The sequence below is a fragment of the Harpia harpyja genome, chromosome 1, assembly GCF_026419915.1.
Source record: "Harpia harpyja isolate bHarHar1 chromosome 1, bHarHar1 primary haplotype, whole genome shotgun sequence".
NCBI lineage: Eukaryota > Metazoa > Chordata > Aves > Accipitriformes > Accipitridae > Harpia > Harpia harpyja.
Window position 1 is genome coordinate 103,832,418 of NC_068940.1, and position 15,532 is coordinate 103,847,949.

The 15,532-nt window shown below is 42.9% G+C and overlaps 1 protein-coding gene across 2 annotated transcripts in view; it reads left to right on the top strand.

Moving 5' to 3' along the window:
- The window catches only part of PLCD1 (phospholipase C delta 1), a 57,396-nt gene that overhangs the window by 22,417 nt on the left and 19,447 nt on the right, over positions 1-15,532 (top strand). For both annotated transcript variants that reach the window (XM_052807784.1, XM_052807777.1), the window contains exons 3-6: positions 2,828-3,056; positions 7,967-8,096; positions 12,414-12,642; positions 13,764-13,965. In XM_052807784.1, the coding sequence (XP_052663744.1) occupies positions 2,828-3,056; positions 7,967-8,096; positions 12,414-12,642; positions 13,764-13,965 (790 nt within the window). The remainder of the gene's footprint in view (positions 1-2,827; positions 3,057-7,966; positions 8,097-12,413; positions 12,643-13,763; positions 13,966-15,532) is intronic.

A 15,532-nucleotide genomic window follows, 5' to 3' on the forward strand; every position in this document is an offset into this window, starting at 1 on the left:
TGGCTACGGTAGACACCAATCCTGTTCTTCAGCCTTCTTTGTACCTTTTCTGCATTGAGGAGCTCTGTGCCCTCTATCATCCTCTTCTCAGCATACCCCAAAGAGATCAAGCCAGCCCTTCCAGACACAGGTTTTCAATCTTTTTTTCCTCCCACACAGTTCTCTTTTCCAGTGGATTCACTTTGCCAGGTAATGGGTTCCAAAGAATCCGTTCTAAATTTCCAATATTTAACATCAGATTTTCTAGTCTTGGAAACACTAGGTCGTTGCCAACCCAAAGTTTAGGGATTGATTGCACAAACAGACTAGCTAGCCATTCTGAAGGGGCAATAACTCTTATGAACCAAGGAGTAGTGAGCACCTGGCAGGTGATGAGGAACAACAGGATGATCCTTCCACTTGCATTGCCATAACCAGAAGAGACTGGGAGTGGAGGAGAATCACCTACTTATGGACCATTTGCATGGCACGCATCTGCATCTGAGATGCTCAGCCTGGACTTCCTTTCTGATCAAGGGTCCACTGTAGCTGTGGATTAAGGGTATGATTTATCTTACTCTAAAGTTTTCGTCTAAATAGGACAGAACATTTGTGTTCCAAAAGCTTCTTTTTTTCCCATTGGCTCTAAAAGGAGCCTAACTAAACTTTAGACTTTTTGACTGAACTGAATCTGTCCAGACATGATAGCATCCTTTACACTAAGGGTGTAGTTCTACTTGAGGCACAATCACTATTGTTTGCCCAATGTCCTAGTTAATGGGCAAAATCACTAGCAAGGCTCTCCATTAGCAGCCGAGCTGCAAGGGAATTGCAGCCTTTTTCTTTCAAGGATGGTTTTAGTACTCAAAACCATAAACTTTCACTCTACAGTAAATTGGCCAGATAACGTAATTCCACAGCAGCCCATCCCAACCCAACCTTTTCCTCCCCTCCCCTCCGACTGATCAACCATTGGCCTTTATGAACTGATAATAAAAGACCACACAAAGATAATTGCTCATAATTGTCAGGGAGGAGCTTTGCCAGCCCTAGGAGGGTCCTCATGGTATGCTCTTGTATAGGAACCAAACCAGCAAAGTGCTGTGGAAGATGTTTGACCACCCCAACATTTGGTGAGAATTTAAAGCAAATGTCAAATGTTGCTTTTGGAAAGCCACTGATTTTTGAAGTTCTGGGTGGGTTTTTTTTGTTGTTTTGTTTTTTTTTTTCCCCCTAGCAGCTGAGTATTATCATGACTGCTCAGGGAAAAAAGGAAAGTTTTCAAACTCTAATGAGCATCTGATGATTTTTGGATGATCCCAGGGCAGCTGTGCAAAAAACGTGCAGAGTGGATACTGAGTTGTGTTTTTCTGCAATGTTGACTTTGAATGAACTGGGCACATGGTGAAATTACACCAATTTAAATGAAGGAGTGGATAAAATGGGTGTTTAAAGGCAAGTTTTTCCTATTCAGCTAAAGAATGGGGATATTTTACACTTATGGACTACTTTTCAACAAAGCTTGTTCAAGATAAGCACAAATAAAATCGATCTAATGCATCTGTGACACAGGAAATCATTTTTACCTGTAATTTACAGTTTGAGGTAGAGGAGAAGTTAAGCTAACTTTTTTTTTTCAAATTCCTGTGATTATATCTATTTTTTGGCATGCTTGTTATAGAAGATGGCTGAATATCTCTCAGATGTGTTGCCTTTTCTATGTGTGCCCCAAGATGGTATTGGTAGATGTTTGCAAAATGTTAACTGGTCTGTCTCCCACCCAAGAAAATGCAATGAGACTTTCTCAGTTATGGACTCCAACACTGTTTTGCAAACATTTTTGCCATTTATTGTGTGTAGGTGCCATCCCTACTTGAGTGTTAAGTTCCTCAGCAGTCAAACGTGATTAAGCAGTTTCTGTCCTTTCCTCTCAGCCCTTTGAGGATGTATTAAGTGGCCCATGAAAGACAAAAAGAGGGTGTGCATGCTGCTGGGAGCTTGCCTGATTTCAGCAGTTTGAGGGCACCTGCATGCTCTCAGGGGCAATGTAGGGGTGTCTCCGTTACTTACATTTGTTTAATAACATAGTCTCTTGAATGCATCGCTCTTTCTGGATTGCCTTGTGTGTGCATTTTGCAAACTTGGTGCGACTTCAGGGCTCATTTCCACTAGCTGAGGGGCAGAGATGAAAATGGGCAAGGATGGTCTTGAAAGCAGTATTCTGCTTTCTTGCAGCAAAGAGGATCAAGTCCACCCTTGACAGGGGTGAGAATGGCATACGGGTGACACCAAACTGCTCTGAAGCTTTGGTCTTTGCCTCCCTAATTTGCACTACTGTGACTGAGAAGAATAGATGGGATTTTAAATTTTACCTTTTCACTTTTTTGCAAACTAAAGAATAACTATTTTGGTCCCTGTCCTCCTTTTACTGAAGTCACCTCTCATTTTCCTGTGAGGTGATGTTCATAGGGAGGCACAGCTCCACTCTCCCCACTCTCAGATTGGGGCAGAGATCAAGACAGGGATGCTCCAAGGACTGGAACCAAACTCTCAGCAGTGGTTTGTATCTCAAACATGATATCACAGTGTGGCATCTAGTGCATATTCTGCTTCTTTGTTAAATAAAGAACATGGGGAAAGAGTTTTTCCTTTTAAAATTTCTCGCTCTTTCTTCTCCTTTTGATTTGAGCTTTCTTTAGTACCAAAGGTTGGGGAAGGGGGGAAAGGGAAGGGAATCCTCCAGGGGTTGCAGGAAAAGGAGAAAGAGTAATTTCTTAATATTCCTCTCCAAGTAGAGATGAGACTGACTGAACCCCTGCTGACAGCAGGCTCTACTTTCTTTCCACAGTCTCCATTGAAGATATTCGGGATGTGAGGTCAGGCCATAAAACAGAAGGTATGGAAAAATACGCCAAGGATGTCCCAGAGTATCGCTGCTTTTCCATCATTTTCAAAGACCAGCGGAAAAACCTGGACCTCATTGCAAGTTCAGAGGATGATGCCAACCACTGGATCTCTGGCCTTGGGAAAATCATAGCCCACAGCAACTCCATGAACCAGAAACAGAAACTCCAACAGTATCCTTTGCCTTATAAAGTGATTAATTGCAGACAAAGAAGCACTTGTCTTTGTGGGTGGAGATAGTAGACTAACCCCCTTTTTTCCTATTGGCCCTGGGCACTGAGTTTTCTCTCACACTGATTATGCACCCCGGCAAACTCCCTGGTTTCCAATGCTTTTTTGCCCCTGTTTTACAGTGATACAAGCAAGAGTGGATTCAGGCTTCACATAGCTCCTTAAGCAAAGAATTGCCTCTTTCACGGAGCTCCAGATAAAACAATCATTATTTTTTGTATTCTTCAGGGGTCTGTTTCACTTGCATTGCAGTAAACTCCAGGACAGGCACTTCTTGGCAAAGCATGAAAAGCCCGTACTGTTTGTCATGTTTCTCAGTAATACAAGGCGAGGGGACTGATTCTCCTCTTCTGACTGCCAAATCTACTTTGGGGTAGCTCCACTGACTTTAGTGAAATTACTTCTTATTTGCCTCAGCGCGGGAGGAAGTTTTGCCCTGAAAGAATTTGCAATTGCTCTAGTGACGCTGCAGACATCAGAAGGGAAAAGTAGCAGAGCAGGAAATGAGAGTGAATTAGTTGTGAAATGGGGAGTGAGTTAGTTATTGGGTGAAATCCTGGCTCTGCTGAATTCACACAGAATTTTCCCCAGGGCTGCATTTTGCTCAATAAGTTGTGTTGTGGCCACAGGTCTCACATCCAGGTGAAAAGAGAGGATACCTGTGAGTGCAGGTTTTGATGGATTTTCTGCAGTCCCTGTGTGTCTGAGGCCCTGACTGTGACATATGAACCTGTTGGCTGATTTCACCCTGATTTGACAGAGCCACAGCAGTCATAAAATATGAAGTTCCATTAAGCCTCACAAAGATAGGCATCCAGCTATCAGCAAGGAAACCAGATAGTGCTCTCAGTGAGAGAAGGCTGCGGGAGCTTCATGCCTTGTTCAACATCAAAGCATCTGTGGAGAGGATGCAAAATCCTCAGCTGGGGAAAATCACAAAGCTGGAGTCTGAGCCTGAGCCAGCACCAGGGAGTCTTGCCCTCAGTAAAGGCTTCACTCCATGTGGGTTCCCTGCTGGGTAATAATGTACTGATGATGAAGGAGACGGCACATAAACGCTGAGCTTTCATCAGGCTTTACTCTTCTGTGGATTCTCTGAAGTCTAATAAGCACTTGCACAACCATAGTGCTGTTCATTTAAAGGAATCAGACTCCGTTAGTTCTGATGTGCATGGGATGCTGTGTTTATCTCCTGCACTATGAGTGTCTTTTTGGATGGTTTTTCAAGCTCTAGGCTATAAAGTCATTCCTCAGCAGTGTTATCAGTTGTGTGTCCATGGTGGTAGGGAGCAGTCCGTAGACAAGTTGAAATCTTGAAACTTCGGTGCTGTTGGAAATGTTGCACCCTGGCAGTTTTCCTTTTGAATGTGAAGGCTTCCCCCGCCCAACAGTGTGTGGGGAAAATCTGGGCTACAGAAAGTTGTCCCTGGAGCGTGTCAAATTGAATATATTGCTGAAAAACTTCCCCATAAGAAGAGACAAGATTGCTAAGGGGGGAAAAATAACAATGACATTTGCAAGGGAAGAAGGCTGTAAATTTCCAGCATGGAAAAGTGCCTCTCTGTCTTTGGAAAGCAGAATCGAAGCTAAATAGGGTGGGTAGGCAAGCCGTATTTCTGGAAGAGTAATTACCGTGCAGTGCTGGCTTCCAATCTGGGATTGTCTCAGGCCATTTAACGTAACCTGGAATTACAGAACAGCATGATTTCTCATTTGAAATTTGATGAAGTTTAATTAAAGCCTGGGATTTTAAATTTAGTCTGTCTTCACTGGGTTTGCTTGGCAGCGTGGGCTTACTCAGATCTCCCTTAAACCTCACAAGCGTTCTCCACATCTGTGAGCACAGAAGGGGAAGAGTCAGTAGATGAGAAGTGTTGGGTCCCCTGCCTGTCCCCCATGACTGGAGAATTGCCTTGCAGTGTATCTTTTCCAGCCTCCAAAACCTTGCAAAGCAAGTAAGGAATGTGCAAGATTTTGAAAACAAGTATTGAAAGCAAAAACCTTGCTAGTTTCAGATGGGGTTTGTTCAGTTTATAACATGACAGAGTTGCCTGTGGTAGCAAGGGACTCTATTTAATGTCTTATGTGTCCTTTCCAGTCCTATATTCCCACAAAGATAAAACTCCCACACGCTTGATGAGTACTTCTGATGTTCTTATACATACAGTACTGTTTTATTAAGCCTCAGATTCAACCCTGCAACAAGCTGGCATAGGTTATTTAGCAAATATTGCAGGTATGTGTGCAGGGAAGACTTTAGACCACAAAATACAGGGGACTTTTCATTTGAGTAGTGTGGTACCATCTGCTTTGATTCTGGGATTTATGTATGAGCTTTTCTTCTGGTGGGAAAGCTCTTACCAGAAGTTTTGCAGCATTTCTGTTCTAAGCACATTCATGGGATATCTGCCAGATAGTTTCAGTCATCCCTCTTTGGTTTCTAATAGAAAGCTGGTAGCGCTGGAGCTGGCAGATCCTTTAAAAACAAGAGGCAGGAAGCAGGCTCTCTCTGGATGTATACAGGAATGGGAGCAGCTTTTTCCTAATCCACCCAGGCCCAAATAGGTGCTTAAGGTGAAAGGAAGACCCACAACCAGGGCTGCAAAATGATGTATGTATCAGATGAGAAGAATTTCAGCTGAAGTGCTTAGTTCATCCAGCTCCTCTAAGCTCTCTCAAACCTGAGGGGATCCAGATGCATGGGGAGTTTGGGTGTTTTGGGGACTGAATGCTGCTGTTTGCTGAAACAACAGGCTGAGGCCCCGGTTGTCTGTAGTCTCCTTTTTCTCTCTTTGCTGCTCATCCTTGCAGCGAGAGTGCCCACTGTGTGCCTGTGCTCTTGGTGGGCTCTCTGATTTCTCTCCTACATTGCTCAGCCTCCCTGGAAAGGATATAACAGGAAAGCATCCTCCATTCGCAGGCAGGACCCGGGCATACTCTTTTACAGATGCATTTGCTGCCCACACGTTGCCTTCCAGAGTCGACTTTGGATATGTGCATGACCTCTAGGTGCTCATGATCAGTGGAAATGACTACAGACTTTTAAAAAAAGCTGTTTTTTTGCAGTGGTTAGAGCAAAAAGAGTAGTTTCTACACACAGTTAGTATTATCCAACCGTGCTGCTCACCTCTGGCCATGACAGACTAGATTTCCTTTTGGCTTGCTAGAGTTGCATGTTACTGCAGCCTGTTATTTTTAGGGAAGGCTATGAAGGGGAGCCGAGGTGCGGGGGACGGGTATGAATGGGTGGCACCACCATTGGCACCATCTTGACATGCTGAGCAGATGCTCTTTGGAGCACAGCTGGTGGAGGGGGTGTTCTCCACCTCGGAGTGGATGGTGTTATGCTCTCAGCAGAGCATCCTCTGTGCATGGGAGCTTCATGACTTGAACTTTGTTTTCTGGGAAGAATCAGTCCAAGCCAGACCCTGGTTCAGGGCCCTGCTGTGTCCCTGGGAGCTGGGGAAATGTAGCCTCTCTTTATTTCGGTTTCCGTGTCTAAAGAAGGGGAATATTAATATTGCCAGGCTAAGACGGATGTGGTTTGAGGTCATTGCGTAGCACCTGCCAAGATTTTTAAAGACCGAAAGTTCAACTTTCCATGAGACAAACAATACTTACAAACAGTTTACACATATCTCCATAGTTTGGAAATATTTGAATGCAGTGGTAGCTGTGGTGAATACTCTGTTTCAGGGTTACATCTACAGTCCCTAAGGCTGTCAGTTAATGCCCTTTTTGGGGGTTATTTTGAAAGGCCCAGTTAAAACGTTACGGTACTATATGCCTCAGCTGGTATTTGCTAATCCTGAGGTTTACTCTGCTTAAAGATTTTTTTAGAATGAGTTTGAAGGAATGCTTCCTATGCAAGATGTGGAAGGTTACATTCATGGAGATCAAATTGTTACTTTGATCATTTTTTTATTGAAAAATAGGAGATTTTTCTGGATGACCTTTCTTATTTGACAGTAAAGCAACGCAAAAAGCCTGTGTTTTGTTGTTTAAAACTGCAAGGTATCTCAACTGTCCAACGTTATTTTCCCAAGAGACTGAAAGATCATAAGAGACCCAGTTCAAATTATCTGGCATCACATTAAAAAGTTCATTTTTTAATGAAAAAATAATTACTCCAAAGTAATTACTCCAGATCCGTAGATATACTGAAGTTATTATAAACCAAGCTCTTATGAACCATTATCACGGTACAATACAGTAATAGACCCTGTGCATTTCATGAGGGGAAGCCAAGACCCACAAAGTTTGGTTTGATTCTGCTCACAACAAAGTTCTTAAGACATACAAGCAGAAATCCCTAAAAAAATACGGAAGCTGAAGGTGACCCCAAAATTTAATATTAGTGCTTCTTTTGGAGAATCTCTGTTGAGTGTTCACCTTGATATACTGAATATTGATCAAATCTATAACAATGGGTTTACCAAGCTCCACTTGGGAGCTCTTTTCATCCTTCCTCTATCCCATTTTAACATTCTGGAGCAGAATGCACTTTCTGTCATAAAAGAGAAATCAGACTGTTTCTGGCTGTGGCCAGAAACTCCTGCAGGGTAAAGAGAGCTGATCTGGCCTTGGCCAGATGGTGAAAAGCTTCTCCTGGGCCACGGTCGCTTGTATTACAGCACATTTTGCTTCTGCCAAAGCACCATTTTGCTCTTTCAGAGCAGAAGGTGAGATGATGTAAGCTGTTCAGTGGTAGCATGCTGATTTACAGCAGCTGGAGAGGTGGTTCAGAGTCTTTAGAAGATATTCTCCCCCCTCCCCCTCTGCCATGGGCAGCAGAAGGGTGGTATTTAGGCTAGGCACTGACCTGGAAAGATTTCCTTACATCATCCTGCAGCTGGATTCATACCTGCCTGCGGAAAGCTGATAAAAACAAAGACAACAAGATGAGCTTGAAAGAGCTCAAGAACTTCCTGAAAGAAGTGAACATTGAAGTTGATGACTATCATGCCAAGAAGATTTTCCAGGTAATGAGAGCAAGCAGATAAAGTATTTGCTGTTGGCTGAGGTCAAGGTTTCCCACAGCTTTCAGCTTTGGTTGGAGACCTAAGCTTAAAGTGAACTCCTAGCATCTTCTCTCATACCAAGGAAGGCCTCTTGGTTTTTGGTGGTCAGCAGATTCCCACTAACAACTGAGTTAGGCCAGAACAATGCTTTTAATGAAGGTATGTTAAGGTCTTTCCTTACCATTGATGCCCAATTTTGCCAGGATTCAGAGAAGATGAGATGCAAACATGGATAATGTGAGAAAAAGTGAAAAGCAAAGTTCAAGTGCACTTTGAGTCCCATATGTTTCAGGAGTTCTGTGTGCCACAACCACATGTCAATGCCTAAGTCTGGCTGAAATTGGTTTGGTTACAATTATAGACCCCGATCCTCACCTTCTCAGAGTAAGAGGGTGCCAAGTGACAGGTGTAAACAAAAAGAAAGTGCAAATTAGGAAAAAAGAACCAGATTCATGATAGATACATAACATTGCACCCAAGCCTGGAGCAGTCTGGTTGATTTAATAGCCCAAGGCATATTTAATCTGGTCAGGGACATAAACTTCTAAATTCTCAAGATTCAGCTTGCTGGCTGAGCCTATTAGAAGATAAGAAAGGGATGAAAATTTCTCAGTTGTTAAGCTTTTTCTTTCTCTCTAAAGAAGCCTTCCTGCTGAGGTGAGATAAAACATCTGGATAATTTCCAAACTTCCATCCTGTCTGAAGGAGGATTTGAATTCATGGGTGTGCAGTTTCAGAAATGCTTTTTCTGATCAGCGGTAAACATGTGGGTGGTGTTGGGCACCAGGCAGTAGTTCTCCTGCTCCTTCCTGTAAGCAGATAGCAGGGAAGGTTGGCAAGATCTCACTAGGACCTTCCCCCAAAGGAGGAACAAGTTTCCTAATCCTTGCTTTATGGAGCTCTCTCTGTCTCTCTGGTAACTGCAAGAATTGGGGGAAGGTCATCAGCAGATCTTAAAGAATTTCAGCTTCCAAAGTCTTCCAGATGTACTGCCTGCTCTGGCTGGCATATCCTATGCTTTATTCCCTGCTCAGGAAGACCCTGGAAAAATAACAATAAGGCTAGGATTCCTCTGTGTTAGATGTCTCCAGTCCAGACATCTACATTGGAAGTAGTCACCAACACTTAAACTTCCGTTGCAGTCTGTGTAGGTCAAACCAATAATGGAGGCAGGGGTGCAATTCACCTCATCCTAAAGGATACATCTCACATATGTCAGATTAATCACTCCCTACATCTTCAAACATCAAGAATCTGAAAAGACACCCTTTTTTTTAAGAGGCGCAGTCTCCTCTTCATTCAAAGAGCCTCTTTTGCTATTGCAGTAGTTACAAGGGAGCTCTAGGAGTGGAAACTTGATGAAGTTCAATTCTCTTTTTGCTTAAGGACTCCAAGTAATTACTAAACCTTGATTCAACCCATCTAAATGCAAGCAGTTAGTTGAAGTACCCTCATTAGGCATGTAATTGTTATAAGTTTCCTGTATAGCCACTGGAAAGAGAGGCTTTTCAGAGGTTAATTCAGATCTCTTGTGGGCTGAATTGCCTCCAGGAAGAGTCTGTCTTGGTCCTAAAGCAATTATATTTTCAGTTTACATATTGCCTAAACTTAGATGGACTGAGAGACTTTACAGCATATTAAAAGGGTGATCTTTTCTGTCTTAGTGAGTTTTTCTTCATTTAATCACAGGAAGGAAGGGTCATCAAGGATTCAAGAGAGAGCTACAGGGCATGTTCTCACATTATTCTTGCTTTTCATTACATAACTCTGTGTCCTCATCTAGGTTTTAGACACACCCGAGTAAGACATATGCAATGCAACCAGAAACTGTGCAAATCTTCTCTAATTGCTTACTTCATTTCAACCTGAATATTCATTCTGGTGCATCAGAAAGGTTCTGACTTTTTCTGACAGGCCAAGGTTCATTCAGGACTCACGGTTCATGATCCATACAAGTGAGGTAAAACACAGTATTTTGGGTTGAGATTCTCGTTCTAATTTGGAGCTCTTGTAGCCCAAGCAGAAGGAGCTCACTTTTATACTGTGCATCTGCTCTGTCCTCGAATATGACTATGATGCCAATGCTATTGTCCTATTTCCATCACAATCTTCAATGGCCACTAATGAACAAACCTCCCAAGGCACATCACTTATAATGCCAGTTTTCTAGAAGTAATATCATGTCATTTTCCCTGTTATGTCTTAAAGAAAAGAACATCTGTCATTCACGGCATCCCTGCAGTCTCTACCAGTTGGTTTTCCTCTTTATATTCCTTTTAAAATTGCTAAGCATCATGCTCAGCTTAGCTTGTGAGATCTGCTAAAGTCACAGCACAGGATCATAGACAAGGAAGGCAGCAAGGAAAAGACAGTTCCTGGACTGCTCAAACCTAATTTGAAGGTGTCTGTAGTACTGAGCATTTCACAGGTTGTCCCATCCCTGACTTGAGCCCATAGCTTCTACCCAGCAGATTCTGAAGTCAGGACAAGTTGAACTTTTTGCTATCGGTTCAGTTTGTGAAATGCTGTGTATCATGATAATTTTGTTTGGTTTTATATGTGCACCATAAACAGATAGTGAAGGACTCCAATGGAGGATTTTCAGGGGATGAAAGTCCCTCATTATCATCTTGCCTGGGGCACTGCCAAAGCCACCGTGGCCATCACTGAGATCATTAGCAGAGTTAGGTTGAGATTAGTATGATGACTGGTTAAACTGAGACATGCATTTTGATCATAAATCCCAGGACAATACTCTATCTGTCATAAGAAATTGAAGATGGAAAGCAATTTAATTCCTCTGATTTGACAAGTTACCGTCTGTAGGCTAAGCCATAGTAACTGATAGCAACTTGTCCATAGCAAGGGTGAAATGTAATGCACCATAACCTCCTCTGAGTGGCCTGGAGCACACTTTCTGTTCCAAGTTCAGGCCTGAAGAAGAGAAGGTTTTAGGCCAAAGGCTAAGTAAGGCAAGCCATGTCCTGCAGGGGTTTTGACATCCATGCCAAAAATGACATTTGTCAGACTTACCTGAAATATAAGATGTGAGTGGGCTGTATGAGGTTAGGACACCACTGTTAAGGGTCTATTTGCTTGCTTTAGATATTGAGAAAGAGGCAATCATCATAATAACAAGGCATTAACTAGAAGTGGGTTGATGGCTGAAATTTGCAGGGAAAAACACTTGGAAGTGGTATAATGCTCCCTGCCGTAAGTGATTCCTCTGAGATAGGCTCTTGCTTTCCATTGCAGCTTGTTTTGCTCAGCCCACATTTAATGCAGAGGTTTACATCCCAGAGATGACTGAAAAAGAGTTGTTCACCTCTCCATGAAGAATTCTGCTAGGAACAAACCACAAAATTAGTATCAGGATTTGCCACAGAAAAATTGTAATTTCTCATGAAAAATTGAACCCAGGAATATTTTAAATAAACTGGAAATATTTGATGTTGGAATAGCTGTTGTCCTTCATGGAGACACTAACTTGCATATCTTAAACTCCTAATCTTTCACAGTCAAACAAGTCCTTGACTGTGGTGATCTGTCAGACCTGCTATCTAGTAGAGAAGTTCAAACCACAGAGGAACATGGGGGCATGAAGAATTTGAATTACAGCTCCTTGAGAAGCTGATATCTGATTTGAAATTGTTACTTGGTGGGTTTTGGATGAGAATGGAAAATTTCCATGGAAAGAGGGATTTTTTCATACCTAAATGTGCACATGTTTAGCAGGATTTTTTTAAAGTTGGTTTTGATGCTGTCTTTGCAACCAGCCCTACTACTAGCCTTGACAGTCTCTTGAGGCCTGGGCTCAGACCCATTAAGGTCAAGGGGAAGGGCCTTTTCACTTTACTTACTGGATTTTAGGCCATGGTCTTTATCAGCAGTTTAAGATGCATTGAGTTAATTGTTTCCCTATATTCCTCCACCACTTGAGATCAAGAGTTACATTTCTTTTGAGCCTTGATTTGTACTTAGATTGTCTTGAGCTGTCCTTCTAACTTATGGTTCGCACAGTGCAGTGAAGCTCAAGGCCACGCCCGATGCTTTTTGGCACACTGATAATATGAGTAAATAATAATAATTGTAACTGTTATATGACTGTTGGCCTTGTCAATGAGAACCATTGTCATGGACCAAGTGCTTCTCATTCACTGGCCAGTAACCATTTCCAATTATTTTGTGTTCTGCGTTGTGTAGCCCTGGTGCAGATTACGGCTGGCATATGCCAGAAGGAAAGAAGGTTTTCACTCCTTCTCCCCTCTACGTTTACAGCACTGTGACAAGTCCAAAACAGAGGCTCTGGAGGATGATGAGATAGAGGAGTTTTACAAGATACTGACAGAGAGGAAGGAAATAGACAAGATCTTCCAAAAATACTCAGATGCAGAAGGGTTCATGTCCTGCCAGAACCTGGTGAGGTTCCTCTATGAGACACAGCAAGAAGAAGACGCTGTTGTTGCTGCCCCTGCCTTAATTCAGAGATATGAGCCAAATGAAAGAGGTAGGTTGGAAACCCTGGCTGGTGTGGTTCAAAATCTTGCTTTCTTGATGAACTATGAATTGCTTTGCTGCTGCTTTCTTCTGCAGCCATGTGTGTAATTTTCTCTTCGCAGCTGCTTCTAAAACACCAGTCTTCTAGAGGAACATTAGCAGCACTAGGAAAGGAGGGTACAGGAGAGCCTGGGAAATAGTTCCCTTCAATTTTGGCTTGGGTACGCTGAGCAGTTGGAGAGGGGTTTATATAGAGTTGGCTAGAGGGTGGTGAAATTCCTGAGGGAAAGGTTCTGACGGCTTATTCAAATGCCAAGACCTCACATGGCTGTGCAAGGTTAAGAATGTAGCAATATTTCTGTTCTCCAGAAGCAGGAATGGAGGCAGATGTTTGAAAAAAGCCATCGGGTGATGAGATCTATGTATGAGTAGAGGGCCGAGAAGGTGACAGCTGTTTAGGAGAGCAATCACAGAACTCTTTCTGCTCAGAAATTAAGTGAATCTCCAGTCTGGAGCACCTTGAAGGACATGTTCAAGAAACGGACACAGGATCATAGGCTGTTTTTACACTATCCTGGTATACCTTCAGGAGAGAAACAGTGCTTTGCAGATGTCAGACTTGGGGATTAGACTGAGATCTAGCTCAGTCCCTCAATATAGAGAGATCTCAATTTCTCCCCAAAGTTGGGTAATTTTGCATTTATTCTTTGCAAATCATGTATTCATTGGATAATCTAGACAGGATTTATCTGGCTATGTTTAGACATCTGACAAGTTCTCTGTGTTGGCATGAAGGAAGCTTGAAATGCTCAAATGGAGATTTTTATACTGTAGATCTCTAGAGACAGGTGAGGTAAGGGCTGTCTTTGACACTTTTAAGGTGTTATCAAGGACAGTAAGTGCCATAAAAAGCCATGCTTGTGAAGGGGTTTTAAAAGCATTTTCAGGCAGATGAAGCTGTCATTGTCTGAACAGCATCAATATCTTTACTTAATTAGCTGAATGCCTAGGGACCATGTTTTGCCTTTGAGATCCTCTGGAGAGCAGCAGGCATCATGGTGAAGATGATTGATGGCACAACCTGGTGGTGTCAGATTTTCAGTATGGGGTTTCTGTCTATTTATCTGGTAGCCAAGAGGGGTAATGCCATGACCAAAGACGGTTTCCTGATGTACCTGCTGTCCGATGATGGAAATATATTCAACTCCTCCCACCGTAAAGTTTACCAGGACATGACTCAACCTCTCAGTCACTACTTGGTGTCATCCTCACACAACACGTATCTTATGGAAGACCAGCTCACAGGTCCAAGCAGCACAGAAGCCTATATCAGGTAATGAATGTGTGTGTATTTATGTGTGAGAGGTTGACCTCTTTCTTATAGAAGACATAGGGTGCATCTATACCACTAGATGCAAGAGGACCAAGAAGCAATCTCCTGCCCCGAGACCAGGTAATGTGGACTGGCCCATGTTCACATCAGGGTGAGCTGTTCCTAAACCAGGCTGGCCATGCCCCACTTTTCATAGCACTTTGACCTGGGTTTCTGCTGGGCCCCATGTGGTGTCCACCTGACTGTAAGATGTGTAATTACCACATTTGGGAGTAGTTTAAAATATCTGCAATCATGTAGAGGCTGGATTGCAGCCCTCTAGCATGGTGTTTTCAAAGCATGATGCTGAGGGGATACGTTGCATTCCCCAGAATATGGCATGAGAGAGTGCAAGGAGCTTATAAGGTGCAAAGATTTCTGGGACAGAGCTGCAGGACTGTGTGGGGACTGGAAGGAGCCAAAATGATGCATACTGTTGTGAAGTTTATGATCTGTACTGCCTTTTGGGAGTAGCCCCTGGCATGGACTATCCCTAGAACCATGCTGGGGTTTATTTTGGAGAGACCTAGTTGGAGCGGTCCAAAAAAAGAGGTGGGACGTGAGCTAATGAAGCAGTGCGGGTGATCAGGACACTTATGTCTGGTCCCTCTTTAGCAGCTCAGATAATCCCACAGCGTCCCTGGACAGAACATTAGGTATTGCCTACTTCTGCCTTTAACAATGACTGCTGTCTGATGTCTCATGGCCAGATGTTTGCAGTGGCCTTTACTAACTTGCACAACCACCTTACATTACTTCTGCTATGACCTGTACTTTTTTCAAGTGAGACAGTGTTTCCTTATAAGCAAGCCAATGACTGCAATTCTGTCTTTGTTTATTACTTATCTGATCCTCAGTGAACAGTGGCTGTCTAGAGTCACAATCTCAAAAGACTAGAGAGTGAAATCTGGCACAAGTTGCTTTTCAGTAGCTGTTCGAATGTCTCTTGCAGAATGTTTTGGTAGTTAAAAAAAAATAATCCCATGATTCTTATTGCAATGAGTTAAAGGAGTTGTGTTATCTGAAATGTATAGGGAGTTACTGTAAGAGAGACAAGATCACCTCCTAGACAGATAAGTTTGTACAGGGGGAACCTACATTTGAAAGTAAATTAAAATGAGAATGTGGATATATAGAGGCAGGAGTTTCAAGTGGAAATTCAGTCTGTAGACTCAGTTTGGGAAACTGGCCCTCACTGGTCTCCCCAGCTATGCTGGAGTTCCCACAGCTGTCTCCCTGACAGCTCTGAGGATTCATCTCTCATGTCTTATCAGATCTAGATGAAGAAGTCACATCATCCAGGCTTTGTGACCTAGCTTCTAAGGCTGACTGTCTTACTGTCTTTCTTCTAATGCAGCCACTCTTGATTTTCTCTTCACCATCTTTGGGAAAAGACTTGGGGCACAGTCATGAGTGTCCTTTCTCATCTGGCACTCACTATGTCTTTTTCTTTGGATAATTCTTACCTTGGACTTTCACTGCCTCCTTTCTCAGATCCCACTGTGTTTCCCTTGCTCAACCTTGAGCT